The 22,579-nt window shown below is 38.9% G+C and overlaps 1 protein-coding gene across 2 annotated transcripts in view; it reads right to left on the bottom strand.

Annotated features, from left to right (window-relative positions):
* Positions 1–14,007, bottom strand: part of UQCC1 (ubiquinol-cytochrome c reductase complex assembly factor 1) — an 89,025-nt gene extending 75,018 nt beyond the window's left edge. The window contains exons 1-2 of one of the 2 annotated variants that reach the window (XM_014850754.3): positions 13,665–14,007; positions 1,804–1,908 (exon numbers count right to left, since the gene is read on the bottom strand). In XM_014850754.3, coding sequence (XP_014706240.1) covers positions 1,804–1,908; positions 13,665–13,688 — 129 coding nt within the window. In that variant the 5' untranslated portion in view covers positions 13,689–14,007. The remainder of the gene's footprint in view (positions 1–1,803; positions 1,909–13,664) is intronic. The other variant, XM_044748029.2, reaches the window with a different exon arrangement.
* Positions 14,008–22,579: the final 8,572 nt, after the last annotated feature.

A 22,579-nucleotide genomic window follows, 5' to 3' on the forward strand; every position in this document is an offset into this window, starting at 1 on the left:
AGTTTAAGGGAATTATTCTATATTTTAAATATTTTTTATTAGATTTATATAAATAAATTATAGTTATATAATTATGCATATCAAAAATAATTTTAATTCATCAAATATGAAAAAGAAAGTTAATGGCTACAGAAGGAATTCATATAAATTGTTAAGAAAAATAAATTCCCAGTAAATAAATGGAGAAATGACATAAGCATAAGATTTTCACAAATCGGAATACAAGTGATAAACATAGAAAAAAACGTTTAACCCTGATAGATTAAGAAATGCAAAGCAGGGGCCAGCCCAGTGGCGCAGCGGTTAAGTGCACACATTCTGCTTCGGCGGCCCGGGGTTCAGATCCCAGGTGCAGACATGGCAGCACTTGGCAAGCCATGCTGTGGTAGGCATCCCACATATAAAGCAGAGGAAGACGGGCATGGATGTGAGCTCAGGGCCAGTCTTCCTCAGCAAAAAGAGGAGGATTGGCAGCAGATGTTAGCTCAGGGATAATCTTCCTCAAAAAAAAAAAAAAAGAATTGCAAAGTAAAACAAGATAACATTTTCTACCTAACTGGTTTAAATTTTTGAAAAACACTCAATTTAGGGGAGGTAAGGATGAAAAACTAGTTATGTATACATTGCTGGTAGCTGTATAAATTAAACTAACTTTTTAGAGAGGTAAACTTTGGAGAGGTATACCTTTGACCCAGTGTATACCCTCATAGGAATTTATCTGTAATAAATAATTAAAAATAACAAAAACTGGGCCGGCCTGGTAGCACAGCGGTTAAGTGCACACATTCCGCTTCGTTGGCCCAGGGTTCACTGGTTCAGATCCCGGATGCGGACGTGGCACCGCTTGGCAAGCCATGCTGTGGCTGACATCCCACATATAAAGTAGAGGAAGATGGGCACGGACGTTAGCTCAGGGCCAGCCTTCCTCAGCAAAAAGAGGAGGACTGGCGGCAGATGATAGCTCAGGGCTAATCTTCCTAAAAAAAATAAAATAAAATTTAAAAAACTATATATCAAGAAAATGGTACACTAAGGCCAATAACGGCAAAAAAAAAAAGGAAATAATTTTAATATCAAAGCCTAAGTAAATAGAATAACACATAGCCATCAAAAAATTTAATTATAAAATCTATCTAACATGAATAATGTCTGCTCTAATAAGTAAAAAGGCAACAGAACATTAAATTCTGTGAATTTTTGTTAAGGTACCTAAGCAAAAAATTAGTACAGACACACACATACATAAGGAATGGAAAAGAACCAGCAGATGTTTTCAGGTTTGAGGTCATGGGTGATTTTTTTCCTTTATTACCAAATTATTTGTAACAAAAATCAGGAGGAAAAAAACTCTCAAGGAGAGCCCACAGTAGATTACATTATAAAAAAGTGAATCTTATGGCCAGTGGCAAACTAAGGTCTCAAAATAATTGTTCCTTGGATTTTATGTTCATAAAAAGAAAAAGAAAGAAACATTTCTCATCCCAAATAAAAGTGGTACAAAGTAGCTACAAAAAGAAAACCGAAGAAAAGTTAACTCTGAGATGAATATCTGGCAACACTCCCAACAGTAAAAATCATCAGACTGTAGCATGGTATCCTAGACTAAATTCTACTGCTAGGGTATTTAGAAGCAACGCCCTGGACACCATAGTGCAGGAATCAGTCCTGAGCTGGCACCACAGAGACCCAAAAGTGGTCTCATGAGGTTTTCCATCACAGTTTGGTTGGCTAACCTATAAATACATGACATTTGCACATAAACACTAAGGTTTTCATACCAAGCAAACGAACAACAAACCTTACCTGAGAAGTGCCAGACAGAGCCCTGCCCCACTGTCCCTGCATAGGAGGCACAGGTACCAATCGGCTGCATACTGGAACCCACTGGGAAATGCTAACCCGGTTACCCTAGAGAAAGAAAAAAATATTCCATCAAAAATCTATATCAGACTCCATATGTAGAAGGCAAAGAGCATATCTAAGTTTAGAAATCCTTCCAGAACAGGGCACATAAAAGGAGAACATCCAAAATAGAACCAGAACCAAGACTCCTCACGCTCATCTCTCCAAGGATAAGATGGAGGCCCGCCTATTCCGGACCCAGCAAGTAAGAGAACTTTAGTAATAAGTGACTCAAGCAGGGGGATATGGGCTCCCTCTCAGAAGAAGAAAATCAGCAGACTTCAGGCATTTTACAATTAGATTATCATTTAAATTAGAGTTTGCAATGCCTTTTCATAAACACTGACTTATCTGATCTTCATAAAATCCCTTTATAGTAAGCAGTGCTGGGATTACCATCATTCCCATGAGGATGAAGAAACTAGGGCTGAAATTTTTAGGGTAGGAAAACATACTTGGACAACTTGATTTCCAGGACAGAAGAGAGACTAAAAGGTTGTTTGACCTATGACTGAAGTTTGATTTTTCCCTCTGGCATTAACTGACCTCAGAAAGATCTCTGGGCCAAAGTAAAAGGCTACACTGTAGAAAACAGAGTTCTATCTTGCTAATGAGAAGTCTGTTTTTTGAATCTGAAATACATTCCACTGTATCAATGGCATCCATGTACACAGCACTGGAAATCTCTATTCTAGGGACAACTCTGGGGATCCATGGGTTGCTTTCACGTGACCTATAGACGTTATAGGGCCATCATGAGAACTAAGTATACACATTGCTTGAAAACAATTTGCCAAGCATAAACTACAATTCTAGGAGTCAAAGATCTGGATTCTAGTTTAAATCAACTACTCTAATATGATCTTTACAGGCAATTTAACCTAAACAATGCTCAGTTTCCTCATAGCAATTATTAGTAATACTTATGAGCACTTACTATGCACCAGGCACTGTTCTAGGTACTTTACAAGATGAGCTCATTTAAACCTCACAATCATCACTCAATGATCTAGGTATATTGTTATTATTCCATTTATACGGACAAAGAAACTGAGGCATGGATAGGATATGTAACTTCCCAAGGACACATAGTTAACAAACAGCAGGGTTAGGATTTGAACCCAGGCAGCCCAACTCCAGAATCCCTGCTCATTTATGGGATGAAAGGGTAAAGGGAATATCTCCAAAATCCCTTCTAGCTCTAATACTCTATGACCTAGTCTTGAACCAATTAAAACATAACATAGTATTGTGGAGAGAGCCATGTGCTTGGAATCAGGAAGCACTGATTTGACTCTTGGCTCCAGGGTTAGTGAGCTATGAGCCTTTGTTGACTCTTCCATAAAATGAAGAAAAATCCCTACTTCTCAGGATTTTAAGAAAAATCAATGGATATACCTTGCAGTATATCTAACCTAATACATATTAAGTTGAATCTGAATCTCCACTTCTTTTTGAGTAAGCAGGAAGGGACAGAGAAAGGTGTTCAAATTTTAAACCTAGAGATGCTTTCTGAAGTGTCTCGCAGTTCTAAAACTATGTAACTGTTTCTAATAAGCCACTCAGCACCTTATGTCTCAAATGAAAAGTAAAGTTTAAAAATATTTTATTTCAGCTGAAGTTTAATCTGTTGGGACGGTAGACAGTTATTGGGTTTTTGTTTACAAAAGCTGACAGACTTACCAGAATCATTCAATGTCAAATGTCCCCTTCCTAAAAATGTAAATATGGGATAAGATGAAACTTCTGAGATTCAGGCCAAAAGGAAAAAAAAAAGTAGGAGGAGATGACAAGCAGGAACAATGCAAACTTTTAGAAGATTTTAAGAACTTCATCGTATTTTTTTCCAGTGTCAACAAAATTTTCCTCCAAAATGTTGGCTCTATTTAGTCTTATGCCAATACTTTAAATCAGTTCATATTGGAAGAAAGGAGCAATCAGCTCCATTCTTTCCTTCTCCAATCCTACAACAAGAATTCTTGTCCAAATTCTTAATTGAAACTGCTGAGATGTAGCAGAAAGAGTGTTTGAATTCTAAGTGTGCCATTAAATAGCTGCATGACCCTGAACTAGTTACTCAACTCTCTGGGCCTCCATTTTCCCTTATGTAAAGTGGGAATAAAAGCTACCTCACAGGAGAGTTCCAAGGAACATTTGGAAAGCACTTGGTAACAGTAAAACACACACAGAAAGGCATCATAATTGTTCTTAACAATTGTTAAGTAAGCTCCTCCCTCCCCAGCAAACTGTCATAGCAGCAAGAACTATTTTCTTAAAATATTGTTTCAAACCTGGAATTCCCTTTCTCAAAAGCTTGTAGGGGCTCCAAGTGCCTCCTTAGTCAAACTTAAACACCTGATCTTTACCAACTGGATCCTTTCTAGATTCACCTTATACTTACACATCCTGCCTTGTAATCTCCACTCAGCAATTCCAAAACCTGACTCAGATTCTCTGGTTTGGGAATTACCACTCCTCTCCACACAAGCTAATCTCCCTTGCAATAAGTTCTTCTGAGACTCTCATCTTCACTCCTACCTAAACCATGAGCTCGTTTGCTTCAAGTCTCTCCAGACTTCAGGTTCTGGTTCTACTGACTGCTGGGTCCTTTTCTTTCCCGCCTCTCCCAATAGTTCATTTATAATATAAATCTGTAGATGTACTTCTCTCCCTCTTACAGGTACTAATATATTAGGCCTATAACAATTAGTAAACATCAACTTTTTCCAAACTGAGAAAACATTTACGGCCATTCCCAGTGGTTAAAATTACTCCTTTAACATAGGATAATACATACACTGGTACTAAGTGGGAACTGGTTTTATTGTCTTTTTGCCTCGCCAACACTTCAAAACCAAAATTTTAAAAATAGGTTTCATGTTTTTATTTCCTGTGCATATCGTAAATTGCAGGTGATTTTACATTCGTATTGCAAAATATTCTGACATACCAGTTCTTTTTTTTTGACTACACTTCAATCAGTCCAATGAGTGGCCTGTTTCTGCGTGTGGTTTTTAAGATACACAGTATTTTCCTTGGCTCACTAATGAGCTGGAAAAGGCTCTACAAGTAGTCGATTCTCCTAGTCTCCATAGTTGTTTTATAAAGTGACTGCAAACACTGAGTTAGCAAATACTGAACCATTGCTCCTAGGCGAAATACAGGGTTAGGTTCCTGCAGGCCTCTGGTCACAACATTTTCATCAACCAATCAACACATAACCTTGTTCAATGTGTGCTTCTGTTTAAAGACACCTTATTTAATACATATTGTTGATTCATTAACATTGAACTTACAGCCAATAGCATTATCACTCACTCCTGAACAAAACTTTTCTAACACACAAATTTTCTCTATAAGGAACATCATGGCCTTATTGCACTTAGCAATACTTGACAGCACTTTAGCACTACACCTGAGGGCCATTTTAAACAGGGAAATCGGCAAAAAAAAAGCATAAAAATGCAAATACAAAAAACATGGCACTAAATAGGTGTGAAATGGATACTTGTTTACAGTATGCCTGCTGAAACAAGAAGGCAGAGTATTGCCCTGTTCAACCAGCTAGGAACATGCATATTGTGACTCAAATTTTTCACTCCTCTGCACATGTCCACAAATGACCACAAAAGCAGCATGGGTATTATTTTTGGAATTACAAATAAATGTTAGCAAGTAGATGAATTTACAAATACAAAATCTGTGAATAATGAAGATAAACTATAGTCACCAAATCTTCCACTCTGTAATTCTCCAGTGGTGCCTGTACTCTGACCGCCATGCATACTAATTCAATTCCATAGAACAAAGGACAAACACTACTGTAGCAAATTCTCCAGCAAGTTACAATGTGGCATGCTACAAAAGGCTACTTATACACAGGAGGAGCAGAGAGTGTTCAACCACTCCTTCAATAATTACTGAACACTCTGTCCCCTCCCACTTTGTTAATGGTATCCAATCTGAGCTTTCAAAAGATTGATTACATACAGGAAGGAATTGAGCAAATCAGTAAATATATTAAGGATGAGAGGTCAGCTTTCTATCAGAGAAAGGAGTAAACAAATATAAAAAGGCAGAAGGGTAGATAGAACAAACCCTGTTAGTATTGGGTTGGATTTAGAGTAATTGGTACATAGTCTTTGGGTGGTGAACATGATGTAATCTACACAGGAATCAAAATATGATGGACACCTGAAATTTACATAATGCTATAAACCAATGTTACCACAATAAATACAATGAGAGTAATTGGTAAAGGTTTTTAACGCAGATAGATAAGTAGATAAAGAAAAAGATGTATGTAAGGTTATGTAAATGTATATTCATACATATATTTCCTAGCCCTGTCCCTGATAGGGCCTGGAAGCAATGACACACCAAAAGCAATGACCACACGTAGCATCTAGACTTGGTTTCTAAATAGCAATATTCACTAAAAGGAACTAGTCTTCTCTGGAGAAAAGTTGACTCCAGAATGGGGTTGATACTTCTCAAAGCCTTATTCACAAAGAGTTGGCATTATTTGATCTGTCTAGTAGTTCCTTGGAAGACTCCACTTGCAAGGCTGTCTTGGAACTCATCCAGCGTGAAAACTGTTTTCCCCAGGAGCAGTAGCTGACAACAAACAGAGGCAATTGTTTAACTTCATAGTTGCCTCAGGCAATGGATAACAGTTAGGGAAAACAATAGGCTAAGCAAAAAGCTTAAAAAGAAAAGCAGGGGAATGAGATGTTCATAGGAGTTCTGAAAAGTTCCAAACATGTTCAAGGGAATTTGAAGGCCATATACAAGCACAGGGTTGTGCACATGCCCAGAGCTGTGTGCATGAACAGGAAAGATCTGAGAATGCCCTAAGCTCTCACCTCTAGTCAACCTTGAGGCTCTGCACAAGCAGGAAGTGAAAGTTAAGGCAGAATTGTCAAATGACTGACAGATTAAAAACATGTCCCAGCATGCCCACAGAGCCCCTCAGCAAAAACTTGGGGACTTCCTGATTGCAGGCATTTAAAGAAACCTCTGTCCAATCATTACCTGACCACTATGTAAACTGAGCAGAGACCACACAACAAAGAATACAAACTTTACAGAATTAACTCAAAAAAGTCACCAAACAGAAAAACAATGAACTCTAGGAAAGGAGGAAGACCTGATTTCCAGAGTTGCTACACTACATGTTTAAACTGTCCAGTATTTAACCAAAAATTATAAAACACGCAAAGAAACATAAACGCATGGTCCATACACAGGGGAAAAAAGCAATCAAGAAAAAGTATGCCTGAGGAAGCTTAGATGTTAGACACACCAGACAAAGATTTTTGAACCAACTATTCTAAATGTTTAAGATCTAAAGGAAACCATGTCTAAAAAACTATAGCAAAGTATGAGAACCATATCTCACTAGAGAACATTAATAAAGAAAAATCACCAAAAAACCCAAACCAAATAGAAATTCTGGAGTTGTAAAGAATAACTAAAATGAACATTTCACTAGAGGCATTCAACAGATTTGAGCAGACCAAAGAATCCGTGACCTTAAAGATACGTCAATTGAGATTATCCAGCCTAAGGAACAGAAAGAAAAAAGAATGAAAATTTAACAGAGCCTCAGAGACCTATACAACACCATCAAACATACCAACATATGTGTAATGGAAGTCTCAGCAGGAGAGGAGAGAAATAAAGGGACAGAAAAAAATATTTGAGGAAATATTGGCAGAAAACATCCCAAATCTGATGAAAAACATTAATCTATAAATCTAAGAAGCTCAACTAATTCCAAATAGGATAAATTCAAAGAGATCCACAGATAGACATATCATAATTAAGCTGTTGAAAGACAAAGATAAAATCTTGCAAGCACAAGAGAAGTGACTCATCATGCACAAGAGATCCTCAATAACATTAACAGTTGATTTTTGCCCAGAAACCACGGAGGCCAGAAGGCAGCAAAGTGAAATACTCAAAATGCTGGGAAAAAGAAAAAAAAAAGACTGTCAAACAAGAGTTCTATATGCAGCAAAACTACTGTTCAAAAGTGAAGGAAAAATTAAGACTTTCTGGACAAACAAAAACTGAGAGATTCTGTCACTAGCGGAACTGCCTTACAACAAATACTAAAGGGAGACCTTCAAGTTGAAATTAGACCTCTGACAATACAGTAACTCAAATCCACATGAAAAAATAAAGTACACTGGTAAAGGTAACTACCGAGATAAATAAAAAATACAGCATAAATTATTTTTGTTTGTAATTATTTTTATTTTAATTTAAAAGACAACTGCATAAAGCATTAATTATAAATCTATGTTGATGGGCACACAATGTATAAAGATATAATTTGAATGACAATGATACAAAGGAGGGAAGGAATGAAGCTATATAGATCAAAATTTTTATATATCATCAAAATCAAATTGGCATTAATACAAAAGAGATTGTTATAAATTAAGATATTAATTGTAATCCCTAGGCAAACACTAAGAAAATAACAAAAAAATACAGTAAAACCTTACATCATATACAAAAATTAACTCAAAACGGATCAAAGATCTAAACATAAGACCTAAAACTATGAAACTTGTAGAAGAAAACATAAAGAAAAAGCTTCATGACACTGGATTTGGCAATGATTTCTTGGATATGACACAAAAATCAGAGGCAACATAGGAAAAATAAGTTAGATTTCATCAAAACTAAAAACTTCTGTGCATCAAAGAATACTATCAACAAAGTGAAAAAGCAATCCACAGAATGAGAGAAAATATTTGCAAACCATATATCTGATAAAGGATTGATGTCTAGAATATATAAAGAATTCCTACAACTCAACAACAAAAAAACAACTCAATTAAAAAAGGGGCAAAAGACTTGAATAGACATTTCTCCAAAGATATACAAATGGCCAGCAAGCACATGAAAATATGTTCAACATCACTAATCATTAGAGAAATGCAAATTAAAATGACAATGAGATATTATATCACACCTATTAAGATGGCCACTACGAAAAAAAAAGGAAAATAACAAGTGTTGACGAAGATTTGGAAAAACTGGAACCCCTGTGCTTTGCTCATGGGAATGTAAAATGGTGCAGCTGCTGTGGAAAATGGAATGGTGATTCTCAAAAAATTAAACACGGAATTACCATACAATCCAATAATTTCACTTCTGACTATATATCCCAAAGAAGTAAAAAAAGCTTCAAACAGATAAATGTACACCCATGTTCACGGCAACACTATCTCACAATAGCTAAAAGGCAGAAGCAACTCAAGAGTCCATCAACAGATGAATGGATAAACAAAATGTAGTGTATATATACATAAATACAATGCAATACTGTAGAGCCTTAAAAAGGCAGGAAATTCTGACACATGCTACAGCATGGATGAACTCTGAAGACATTATGCTAAGTGAAATAAGCCAGTCACAAAAGGACAAATACTGTATGATTACACTTATATGAGGTACCTAGAGTAGTCAGTATCATTAAGACAGAAAGTAGAATGGTAGTTGCCTGAGGCTGAGGAGGGGGAGGCATGGGGAGTTACTGTTTAATAAGCACAGAGTTTCAGTTTTGCAAGATGACAAAAGTTCTGTGGATGATGGAGGTGATAGTAGCACAACAACTTGAATGTACTTAATACCACTGAATTGTACGCTTAAAAATGGTTAACATGGTAAATTTTATGTTACATGTAGTTTACCACAATTAAAAAAAAAATTAGAGTGGCTTGCTAAAATTTCTACTACTGTCAAAGAGCAAAAGTGATTATCAATGCCCAAGACAGCTGATAAAACCATAAACATGTCCAGTTGCACTGCTCAAATGTCCAGTTCCTCTGCTGGAGCTACTCAACAGCAGCAGTGTTTGAGTTTCCACCTCCTTCCCATAGCCATCACCGAAGAAGGGAAAAAATCGGCCAAGACAGAAACAGGCAAAAATAAGGGTAGCCTAATAGTTCCAGGAATACTACCTCTCTGTGGTTCAATTTTCTTATCTGTAAAATGGGGAAAATAATAGTGCCTACCTTTTCAAAGTGCTGGTGTAAGGATTAAGTAAATTCACATATATAAAGTATTTAAGAGTGCTTAGCACATGGTAAGTGCCCTATAAATGTTAGCTATCAATATTATTGCCCAGGAAATCTCAACAATATCTTGCTTCAATTACAATCTATATCTCAGCTTGCTCTTTCTCTCCTGAATACCAACTTTCCAGTTGTTAAAAAGAAATCTCCAGCTGAGTATTCTCAAAGGACACTGCTATTAACACAGTCATCCAAGGCAGACCTGGGACTCACTGTTGGACTCCATCCTCTCGCTCACTCTCAACATCTAACCACTCACCAAGCCCTGTAGACTCTACTTCCTTAATACCTCTTAAAACCATCCTTTTCCTTTTTTTTTTTCCAGGGGAAGATTCACCCTAAACTAATATCTGTTGCCCATCTTCCTCCTCCTCCCTGCCCCCCCCACGGCCCCCTGCAAAGCCCCAGTACATAATTGTGCATAGTTGTAAGTTCTTCCGATTCTTCTGTGTGAGCCACTGCCACAGCATCACTACTGACAGACAAGCGGTGCAGTTCCACGCTGGGGGGAACCAAACCCAGCCCGCTGAAGCAGAGTAGGCCTTAATCTCTAGGCCATCAGGGCTGGCTCCATCCTTTCCTTTTTAACCACACTGCTCCTCCCCACTAGTACAGGCCTTCATCACTTCTTCCAGGACAATTTAAGCAGCTTCTGAATGGCCTTGAGGACTCTCATCTCAGCCCTCTCTGACTGATCCAACTACAACTGCTACAGGGATCTATTAAAACAAAAATCTAGTACTGGGTATATGAGTGTTTACCATGTTGACCTTTTTTCACTTTTTTTATACTTTCAAAATAAATTTTTAAAATTTCAATTAAAAAATGAGAGAAGGAACAAGTCTTCCCCTAATCAGTGGTGGTTGGGGGAGAGGAGAGCAACAGAAGAAAAGGACTGCAAAAGGGCACAAAGCAATTTGGGAGAACGATGGATATGTTCATTATTTTTACTGTGGCTTTTTAGGTGTTTACCTGTGTCAAAACTTACCAAACTGTACAATTAAATAAGTGCAATTTATTGTATGTCAATTATTCCTCAATTTTAAAAAATTTAAGTGAGGAAAAAACAGAGTAAATGCATCAAAAACCCTTTAAAAACTAATCATCCCTTGCTTAAAATACTTCAATGGCTCCCTCTGCCTTCAGGATAAACTTCCAACTCCTAACCATGATACATAACGCCCTGCCTCATCTCCTGCCATTTCCCCCTAAGTGCCCGAGTCCAGCCAAACAGATTTACTGACAGTTCCTTGGTTATCTAGCATTATTAGCATAAACTAATCCTCTTCAATGACCTTTCTCCCATTCTCTGCCTAACACTCTCTCATTCAGTTCAGGCACCTCTCTCTGATGGATGCTTGTCCTCAGGTTGGGTTAGGTGTCTCTCTACTCTTCCACAGCACTTGGTACAAACTTCTACCACAGCATTCATGTACATATTAGTAGTTTTCTTTTCTGTTTCTCCTGTTAGATTATAAACTTGAGAGTAAGGTCTATGTTTTTCATCCTCGGTCCCTTGGATAGTTCCTAGACCGCAGTAAACACTCAAAACAGTTGCTGAATGAAAAAGAGAAGAAGAAAGGCATTTAATTTTCACTTTAATCAATTGATTTTCTGATCAACCCTTAGAAAATTACTGAGAAAATCTGAGGCTCAGAGAAGTTAGGGGATTTGCTCAAGGTCACACCTATGATTGGTAATGGAGCCAAGCTTTCAACCAAGACTCTTCAGAATTCCAGACAGGAGCACTTCCTGTATTTGTGAGTTCCTCACAGCGCCTTGCCCAAATGCCTCTTCAGAGTAGGTGATCAATATATGTCTGCTACTTTCATGTTTACTGGCACTTTCAACTAGTCCTAAGGGATTTTCCATTGCTCTGTCACACATTACATTATAACATATGCTAAGAAGACTTCAAGAATCACAGTATAAAGTCAAAGTGACCTTCCTTATCTAAACTTGCTTTTTACATAAAAAGAGTAGAAAAGGATAAATAGAAAAAAAAAAAAACAAATAACAGAGGACAGTTAGAGAGGTGGTTTCTATGGATGCCACCACTCTAGAAGAAATGAACCTGCAACACTCCACATGCTCAGAGGCAAGAATATTTAAGATAGCTGGGGCAGCGACTAATTTCCAAGACAAATCAAAGTGTTCATTTAAAGTCTACAGCCCAATAAACTTTTCAAAATCTTTTCCGCAAAACATCCATCTTAAAGACTAAATAACTTAAGACATCCAAGTTGCTATTTCCCCAGCAGTCCTCAGATCTGAATCAATTTCTGCCCTGGCATCAACAATTAACTTCACCAAGTGAATCTTTCTGTGGGTTCTAGGATATTTCAATATATTTAAATATACGTGCTTCAAATATTTATTCAGCAGCAATCGAGGATACTGCACTTTGCTACGCTGACACGGAAGGCAAGAAGTAAAACTGCAGTCCTTGTAAGCCATATATAAAAATATTAGAAACACAAGTGTAGGGGCCGGCCCGTGGCAGAGTGGTTAAGTTTGCGCGCTCAGCTTCCTCCGCACAGGGTTTCACCGGTTGGATCCTGGCGCAGACATGGCACCGGTCATCAGGCCATGTTGAGGCGGCGTCCCACATGCCACAACTGAAGGACCCACAACTAAAATATACAACTATGTACTGGGGAGATTTGGGAAGAAAAAGCAGGAAAAAAAAAAGATTGGCAACAGTTGTTAGCCCAAGTGCCAATGTTTAAAAAAAAAAAAAAAGAAAGAAACACAACTATAAAATAACAACTCAAAAGATAGCCAGAAGCAGGAATACACAACGTTTGGATATGAAAAACAATGTCCTTGACCTAGTTTTTGAAAGACTTGCTAAAATTATACAGTCTCCCATCCCTCCATGATTAGAAACTAGGCTCTGTATCCTCCTAACCTTTTCCTGCTGCCACTTTCTCCTTTCATTTCTAGAGGTCAGAGGATGCCAGAGGGATCGAATGAATCAAGAAGCGCAGCAGCTTCCCATATGGGCGCTAAGACGTCTAGCAGTCCTTCCTCCTTAATTCATTCATCCTTCAACAAATATGTATTGAACACCTACGATGTGCCAGACACTGTGTTAGGCAAAGTGAGAAAGACAGATATGACCTCGGTTCCCGTGCAGCTTTCAATCTAATAAAAACTATAATAGTACTCCACTTAACTGTACAGTTAAGAGTGACTACTGATCTCTGAAACAAACCCGGAGAACCTCAGAATCCGAAGGGACCGCAGATTAACGTCCTCGTTTTTTCCATGGGGACACTGAGGCCCGCAAGTGACTTGCCCAAAGTCACACTGCGCTTTAGTGACAGAAGGGACCAGAACCCAGGTCTCCCGAAACTCCATCAGTGCCCCACGTGCTGCCTCTCCCTGAGGAGAAGCGGTCACAGGTGGTGACTGAGGAAAACAAACTTCATCAAATTTAGGTCCGATGTCACTCACCCCCTCCTCCAAAGAAGGGGAAGCCACGGCCAAACCGAGGGAAGGGGGAGGTGGGAAGCTGCCTCAGTTTCCCGCAGAGAGGCGGCCGCGCAGCCTCGCTACCACACAGGCTCCCCTCCTGCACTTTCCTCCAGTTTCTCCCGCCCCGCCCTGTCCCACGCCAACCCCAGGGCCCGGCGGGCGACCGCAGAAAATTACTCCTTCACTCACAAGGACTCGGACCAGCAACGCCATGTTCCTCAACAACCATTTCCGGGTGAACGGTGAGCTTCCGGAGTCCCCGGAGCCGCCACCCCTTCACTAGGTTGTCCTTTAGCCGGCGTGTGCCCGGCAACGGCGGCGCAGGCGTACAGAGGCCAGTGAGTGCACGAGCGCGCGCTTTCCCCGCTGTGCGCGAGGCTGCCGCGCGGGCGCGCGCGCCTCCCGCTCAGTTGGGTCCTCCCACCGCGTCACAGAGGCTCAAGCGCTCTCCGCAACACCACCCCGCTTTGACCTCTGGCGTCGGGCTTTGCATTGCCCTTTCATTAACGCCCGCTTCACCCAGCCTCTCTCCTCAGCGCCCCCTTGTGAGAGCCCCTCCTTTCCGGACTCTATTGCCACCAGGATCCCCAAATTTTCACTGGGTGTTGAAATGAACAGCACATTGAAAGATCCCATCATTTAAGAGTTCCCTAAAAAGAGCCTGAGAAGGAGTAGTGGAGGAACAATTTTTTTTTTTTTTTACTTAATTGGCAACATTCTTATGTTTTATTTTGCTGCTTCCTTTTTCTTACTCATCAGTTTTTTAAAGTTCTGTATGTGTTGCCTTATATAGATCCAGTTCATTTTGGTTTAACAGTTGTTCTGTGTATGAGTCTATCACAGATAAGGTATAGTTGACACACAGTTCTTTCCATTTTCTCGTGTGTATGTTTTTATGACCCATGTTTCTGTGAATATTCTTGTGCATTGAAGAGCAAAAATTTTAGGGGCCAGCCCCATAGCCGAGTGGTTACGTGTGCGCACTCTGCTTCTGTGGCCCAGGGTTTCGTGGTTTGAATCCTGGGCACGGACATGGCACACCGTTCATCAAGCCATGCTGAGGCGGCATCCCACATGCTAAACAAGAAGGACCCACAACTAAAAATATACAACTGTGGGGCGGGGGGTCCTTTGGGAAGAAAAAGGAAAAATAAAATCTTTAAAAAAGGGCAAAAATTTTAATGGCACTGATCTACTTCTGTGCGATTTTTCTTCAAAATCATTTGCTAGCCCGAGGCTAGCTGGATTTGATAAAGGATTAAGGTTTTTCCAAGTCATGGAATGGATGTCATCAGTGCAAAGAAGAGGATGATATTATGTTGTCAAGAAAAAGGTTCAAGTGATAGGCCAGGAAATCTGTATAGTGAAGGATAAAAAGAGAGGGAAGAGGCTGTTAGGAAAGAAGAAGGGTCAAATGAGTAAAAGAAAATGTAATGAGAATAACTGAGTGAGAGCTTAAAGGATAAGAAATTACAGTCAGACCGTGAGATTTTTGAATTTAAGATTTTGTGGTTGGAGATGTAATGTACAGCATGGTGGCTATAGTTAATAATACTGTATTGTATATTTTAAAGTTGCTAAGAGAGTAGATCTTAAAAGTTATCATCACAGGAAAAAAAATTTTTTTAAGCCTCGATAAATTTAAGAAGATTGAAATCATATCAAGCATCTTCTCCAACCATAATGCTATGAAACTAGAAATCAACTACAAGAAAAAAGCTGGGAAAGTCACAAATATGTGGAGAATAAACAACATGCTCCTGAACAACCAATGGAACATTGAAGAAATTAAAGGCGAAATCAAAAAATATCTGGTGGGGCTGGCCCTGTGGCTGAGTGGTTAAGTTCGTGCCCTCCACTTCGGCAGCCCAGGGTTTCGCCGGTTCAGATCCTGGGCGTGGACATGGCACTGCTCATCAGGCATTTTGAGGCAGCATCCCACATGCCACAACTAGAAGGACCCACAACTAAAATATACAACTATGTACCGGGGGGATTTGGGGAGAAAAAGCAAAAAAAAACAAACAAACAAGAAGAAGATTGGCAACAGGTGTTAGCTCAGTGACAATCTTCCTCAAGCAAAAAGAGGAAGATTGGCAATAGATGTTAGCTCAGGGCTAATCTTCCTCACAAAAAAATAGTAACAATAATAATAAAAATATCTGGAGACAAATGAAGATGAAAATACACCATACCAGGGTCGGCCCCGTGGCCAAGTGGTTAAGTTCGTGTGCTCGGCTGCAGCAGCCCAAGGTTTCGCTGGTTCGGATCCTGGGCGCGGACATGGCACTGCTCAGCAAGCCACGCTGAGGCAGCATCCCACATGCCACAACTAGAAGGACCCACAACTAAAAATATGCAACTATGTACTGGGGGGCTTTGGGGAGAAAAAGGAAAAAATAAAATCTTAAAAAAAAGAATACACCATACCAACTCATGTGGGATGCAGCAAAAGTGGTCCTAAGGGGTAAATTCATAACAATACACGCCCGCCTTACCAAACAAGAAAAATCTCAAATGAGCAATCTTAAACTACACCTAACAGAATTAGAAAAAGAAGAACAAACAAAGCCCAAAGTCAGCAGAAGGAAGGAAATAATAAAAATAGACAGAAATAAATGAAATTGAAACAAACCAAAAAAACCACTAGAAAAGATCAATGAAACAAAGAGCTGGTTCATTGAGAAGATACACAAAATTGACAAATCCTTACCAGACTCACTAAGAAAAAAAGAGAGAAGCCCCAAATCGATAAAATTAGAAATGAAAGAGGAGAAATTACAACTGATACCACAGAAATACAAAGGATTATAAGAGAATACTATGAAAAATGATATGCCAACAAATTGGACAATCTAGAAGAAGCGGATAAATTCTTAGACTTATACAACCTCCCAAAACTGAATCAAGAAGAAACAGAGAATCTGAATTGACCGATCGCAAGAGAAGACATTGAAACAGTAATCAACAACCTCCCAAAAAATAAAAGTCCAGGATCAGATGGCACCTCTGGAAAATTCTGCCAAATATTCAAAGAAGGTTAATATCTATCCTGCTCAAACTATTCCAAAAAGTTGAAATGGAACACTTCCTAACACATTTTATGAGGTCAACGTCACCCTGAACCCAAACCCACACAAGGACAACACAAAAAAGGAAAATTACAGGCCAATATCACTGATGAACATAGATGCAAAAATCCTCAGGTAACGAAAGATCCCGAATAGCCAAGCAACCCTGAGAAACAAGAACAAAGCTGGAGGCATCACAGCCCCTGACTTCAAAATACACTGCAAAGCTATGGTAATCAAGACAACATGGTACTGGTAGAAAAACAGCGACACAGATCAATGAAACAGAATTGAAAGGCCAGAAAAAAACCCCACACATCTACAGACAGCTAATCTTCAACAAAGGAGCAACATACAATGGAGAAAGAAAAAGCCTCTTTAATAAATAGTGCTGGGAAAACTGGACAGCCACATGCAAAAAAATGAAAGTAGACCATTATCTTTCTCCAAAAACAAAAATAGATTCAAAATGGACCAAAGACTTAAAGGTAAGACCTGAAACCATAAAACTCCTAGAAGAAAATATAGACAGCACACTCTTTGACATCATTCTTAAAAGGATCTTTTCAAATATCATGTCTACCCAGACAAGGGAAACAAAGAAAAAACAAACAAGCAGGACTTCATCAGACTAAAGAGCTTCTGGAAGGCAAAGGAAACCAGGATTAAAATGAAAAGACAAACCACCAACTGGGAGAAAATATTTGCAAATTATATATCCAACAAGGGGTTAATCTCTGTTATATATAAAGAATTCACACAACTGAACTACAAAAAAGAAACAAGCCAATCAAAAAGTGGGCAGAGGGTATGAACAGACATTTTTCCAAAGAAGAAATACTGATGGCCAATAAGCACACGAAAAGATGCTCAACATCACTAATCATCAGGGATTTGCAAATCAAAACTACACTTCGATACCATCTTATGCCTGTTAGAATGGCTATAATCACCCACACAAAAAATAACAAATGTTGAAGAAGTTGTGGAGAAAATGGAACTCTGATACACTGCTGGTGGGAATGCAAACTGAGGCAGCCACTATGGAAAACAGTATGGAGATTTCTCAAAAAATTAAAAATAGAAATAGCATATGACTCAGCTATCCTACTACTGGGTATTTCTCCAAAGAACTTGAAATCAACAATACAGAGACTTATGCACCCCTATGTTCATTGCAGCATTATTCGCAATAGCCAAGATGCAGAAGCAACCCAAGTGCCCATTAACTGATGATTGGATAAAGAAGATGTGTGTACAAGATGTACACACAACGGAATGTTACTCAGCCATAAAAAAGGCAAAATCGTCCCATTCACAACAACGTGGATCGACCTTGAGGGTATTATGTTAAGCAAAATAAGCCTGACAGAGAAAGACAAACACTGTATTATTTCATTCATATATGGAAGATAAATTAACACACAGACAAAGAGAACAGTTTAGTGGTTACCAGAGGGGAAGGGGGTTGGGGGGTGGGCACAAGGGGTGAAGGGGCACATTTATATGGTGACAGACAAATAATAATGTACAAGTGAAATTTCACAATGTTACAAACTATTATGACCTCAAAAAAAAGGAAATGTATTGTTTCACAGTTCTGGAGGCTAGAAGTACAAAATCAAGGTGTTGTCAGGATCATGCTCTATCTGAAGGCTCTAGGAGAGGATCCTTCCTTGCCTTTTTCTAGCTTCTGTCAGTTACTGGCAATTCTTAGCATTACTTGATTTACAGATGCATAACTCCAATTTCTCTGTCTGTTATCACATGGTCTTCTCCCGATGCTCCTGTCTCTATCTCTCTTCTCTTCTTTTAAGGACTCCAGTCATTTTGGATTAGGGCCCACCCTAATGAACTCATCTTAACTTGATTACATCTGCAAAGACCCTGTTTCCAAATAAGGTTGTATTCGCAGGTACAGGGGTTAAGACTTTAACATATTTTTTTGAGGAACATACTTCAACCCATAACAGGATGCTTCTGACCCCTTTCTACTGTCTCTAAACAGATGGCCTCACCTCCTACTTCACAGAGAAGATAGCAATTAGAAGCCACCAGAGGAGCCGCCCCATGACCAGGTGGTTAATTTCATGCCCTCTGCTTCGGCGGCCCAGGGTTTTGCTGGTTCAGATCCTGGGTTCGGATGTGGCACCACTCATCAAGCCATGCTGAGGCAGCGTCCCACATAACACAACCAGAATATACAACTATATACTGGGGCGCTCTGGGGAGAAGAACAAGGGAAAAAAAGGAAGAAGATTGGCAACAGATGTTAGCTCACGTGCCTATCTTTAAAAAAAAAAAAGTGTTAGAAGCCATCAGAAGGAAATTTAATTTCCCAGCACTAAACTAACAAACCTGATTTTATCACATGCATTTATCCTTTCTTCCTTTTATCATTTCATGGAAGAATTGCTATTTTTCCTACTTAAAGCTAATCTGTTAAGAGTTCTTCAATCTTGACATGTCCAAAACTGAGTTCATCATCTTTCTCTCAAAATCTTTTCCTCCTTTTGTGTTCTCTTTTTTGTTGTTGTTAAATGGCACACTGTCCACCCAGTTACCCAAGCAAAAAACCACAGGATTCACTCTTGACTTTGCATTTCCTTTAATTTCTCCATCCCGACATGCCCCAAGTCCTACCAGTTCCATCTGTTAATACGTATAAATTCCATCTGTTCTTCTCCAATCACCACTAATTCCTTCCTAGTTCAGACTACCTTCTTCTCTCATGTGGTCTACTATGACTTGATCAGCAAGTCTGATCTATTCTGTTGATTCTCCTATATGGATATCCAGAGCTAGAGCATTTCAAGCAGAAAGAGCAACACATGCAAAATCCTTGAGGAAAGAACTGGCTTGGTAAGTTTAAGAAAAAAGGAAAGCCAAGAATAGTGTGGCTGGTACGTAGTAAGTAAGAAGGGCAATGTAGAAGATGAGGTTTGAGGCATTGGAGGCCATGGTGAGGAGTTTGCATTTTATTTTATTTTATTTTATTTTATTTTATTTTATTTTATTTTATTTTATTTTATTTTATTTTAGACAGGGCAGTGACATGATCTGATCTGCAGTTTTAAAGGGGCTGTCTCAGCTGCTTTTTTGAGAATGGATTATGGGTCACACCACAGTTTATTTCCAGCATGCACCCTAGGTTTGGCAAGATGAGCCATGAATGTGACCCCAGTTTGGGGACTTTCTCTAGCTCACTTTCAGTGTATATAAAATGGGAGAACTATCCAAATTGGTTTAATTTAGGCTCAAATAGAGAAATCTCTATTTATTCCCTCTTAAGTGCCAAGGATCAAGTCTCCCTCCTTGGAAGAGTCAAGGCGAAACATTCTTTCCCTCTAGAAAAAAATATGAAAGGAAGCCAGAAAGAAGACAAATGGGGAGGGGGCAGTGTCCAGTCCTAAAGGATTATGTAATCAAACCTAAGTGACCGATCTCCATTCCGACAGAGTGACTGTGCTTTCCTAAACTAAAAAGCCATTGGCTGAGAAGAACTTTCACTGATTTATAAATTTATTTATGTGAAAATTTCCACAAAGGTTAATATTTATTAAATCACATTTTTTTTAAAAAAAGAACTTTATACTGAACTATTCTAGAACATTCAGAATATATATTCTCTATGACTATAGGACAATACTTGCAAATGGGATCAAAATTTTGGTTTACTTTCCTCTTTGAAGAACAGTCCGTGCACTTTACCTCTGAATCAAGCTAACCTAGCAGAGAACTGGCTATGCGTCATATTGGCCCCCATAGAATTGTTTTCTCTATACCTTACCACAATGCCAGCAACTTTTATGATTTAAGAAACCACTCTATAAAACTTATTATATTTACTGTAACAATGTTATCAAAGATACTGTGTTATATTAGTTTTCAAGAATGGCTGTACAGTGTGTCTGCTGAACAATTGCTTGATTAAGTCATAGATGCAGTGACTTGTGTAAATAGCCTATTCTCCCTCTTTGTATTGGCTGCTAGACAGCTTAGAGCCCAATGGATAGCCCGCCTGAAGCAGATGTAGGTCATTATAATCTGCATTGTAGCCCTGTTCTTGGCTTCACATTGTCCCTTTGTTTTCTTTTTCTCTTGACTCACAGTTGATTTATCTTGTGCATTTTACATATCCTTGTAAGACCCTTAAATCCTTTCTGAAACATAGCAAAGTATGAATGAGTGAACAGTATTGAAGATACTGAAACCAATCAAACATTAAATCCTATCTCAAAAAAAAAAAGACTCTCAAACCCAGCATATCCTCTGCATTCTTTTCTTAAAGTAGAACAAATACCTCTGTTTTAGACAACGTGCTGTTCCCTATTGCCTAGAGGCTAAAATTCAAACTCCTTCATCGTCAGTGGGGAGTAAGAGCCTCATCTCTTGATATACCTGCCGCTCTCCAAACATACACATATCCTGCTACATTAAACTTCCAGAACATGCCAGAACCTTTCATAACTTGTTGCCTCTGTGCGTGCTGTTTCTTCTACCTGGACCATCCTTCTCACCTTCCTTCTCCATCTGGCAAATTCCTTTCTTTAAAGTCTAGTTTAAAAGACATTTCTACCTTTTTTCCTCTCTAATTTCCCTAGGCAGAGTTAGCTTCTTTCTATTCTATGCTTTCATAGCACTTTAAATGGACATTATTTGTTTGTACAACTACATCGTAAGCTCCTTTTGAAAATGGTTATTGTTCATTCATTCAACATATGCAATGGAGCCACATGATATACTCGTTTAACTTACTTCTTAGGAAAAAACATAAAAAGAAAAAGAAGAAAGACAAATACTGTATGATTTCACTTTCGTGAGGAATCTAAAGGGGTCAAACTCATAGAGACAGAAAGTAGAATTACTGTTGCCAGGATCTGGAGGTGGGGAAGAAATAGGGAGTTGTTCAATGTATACTCATTGTTTCAATTTTGCAAGGTGAAAACGTTCTAGAGATCTGTGGCACAACAATGTGAACATAGGGTAACGCTACTGAACAGTACACTTAAAAATGGTTAAGATGGCAGATTTTGTGCTTTGTGTTTCCTATCACAATTTCAAAAAGAAAAAGAAGAATAATCAGCTATCAGATGCCTGAGATGGGACCACGAATCTGCTGTTTCTGCAGCTGGTCTTGGTTTTTTTCCTCTCTTTCCTAGTGTGTGCATCTCACCAGGCTGAATGTGATTCTATTGTTTAAGGATAAGTGTTTTTCTTACAGCATGACCCTTACATGCAAGCCAATTGCTCATATGGACCTCAGTCAAAGAAACTGTTCTGATATTGGAGGGAAAAAATGGTCACGTTGAAACAGTCAAGAGAAGAAAGAGACTATATTTAAAGAATTTTCAAGGATTATTTTTACTATATGAGTATAACCTGGATAACCAAAATCTATTATGTATATCATGAAGTTCCTGATACCAATTTTTACCACGCTTTGAGCTTGGTTTAGGGGAGGAGAACGCAGTAGTATAGGACAGGGAAGTTGACTAGGTAAACACTAAGGTTCCCTTCAATCCTGTACACTGAACATACTGGTAAGAGCTCTCCTTCCTCACCAACTCTCCAGTGGTGTGCTCGACTTTTGAGGCCCCAGCTGCTCTGTTTTCTCTGTTTTTCAAATCTGCACCTCACAGAAGGCAAGTAGAAAGCCTCAGTGTGCCCATAAGTAAGTGACTTGGCAGCTCCCAGCTGGAGCTATCCCTCACATACTCGGTAGTACCAGTCAATAATGTGGTATGATTTTAGGATTGGGAAGATGTGCTCATCCCACTTTGTAAACTCACTGTTATTCATTTGCTCATATAGTCCCTCTGACTAAAATGTCTTCCTTCAATCCCCATCCAAATTTCATTCAACCTTCAGGACCCAGCTCAAGTTCCTCATGCTCCGTGAAGCCTTCCTATCACCTTTTTCAATTGCTCCACTCATTTATCACTTGAGCAGTTGATTACCTTCTCTCTCTCTCTCTTTTTGGTGAGGAAGATTGGCCCTGAACTAACATCCATGCCAATCTTCCTCTATTTT

The sequence above is a fragment of the Equus asinus genome, chromosome 15, assembly GCF_041296235.1.
Source record: "Equus asinus isolate D_3611 breed Donkey chromosome 15, EquAss-T2T_v2, whole genome shotgun sequence".
Lineage (NCBI taxonomy): Eukaryota > Metazoa > Chordata > Mammalia > Perissodactyla > Equidae > Equus > Equus asinus.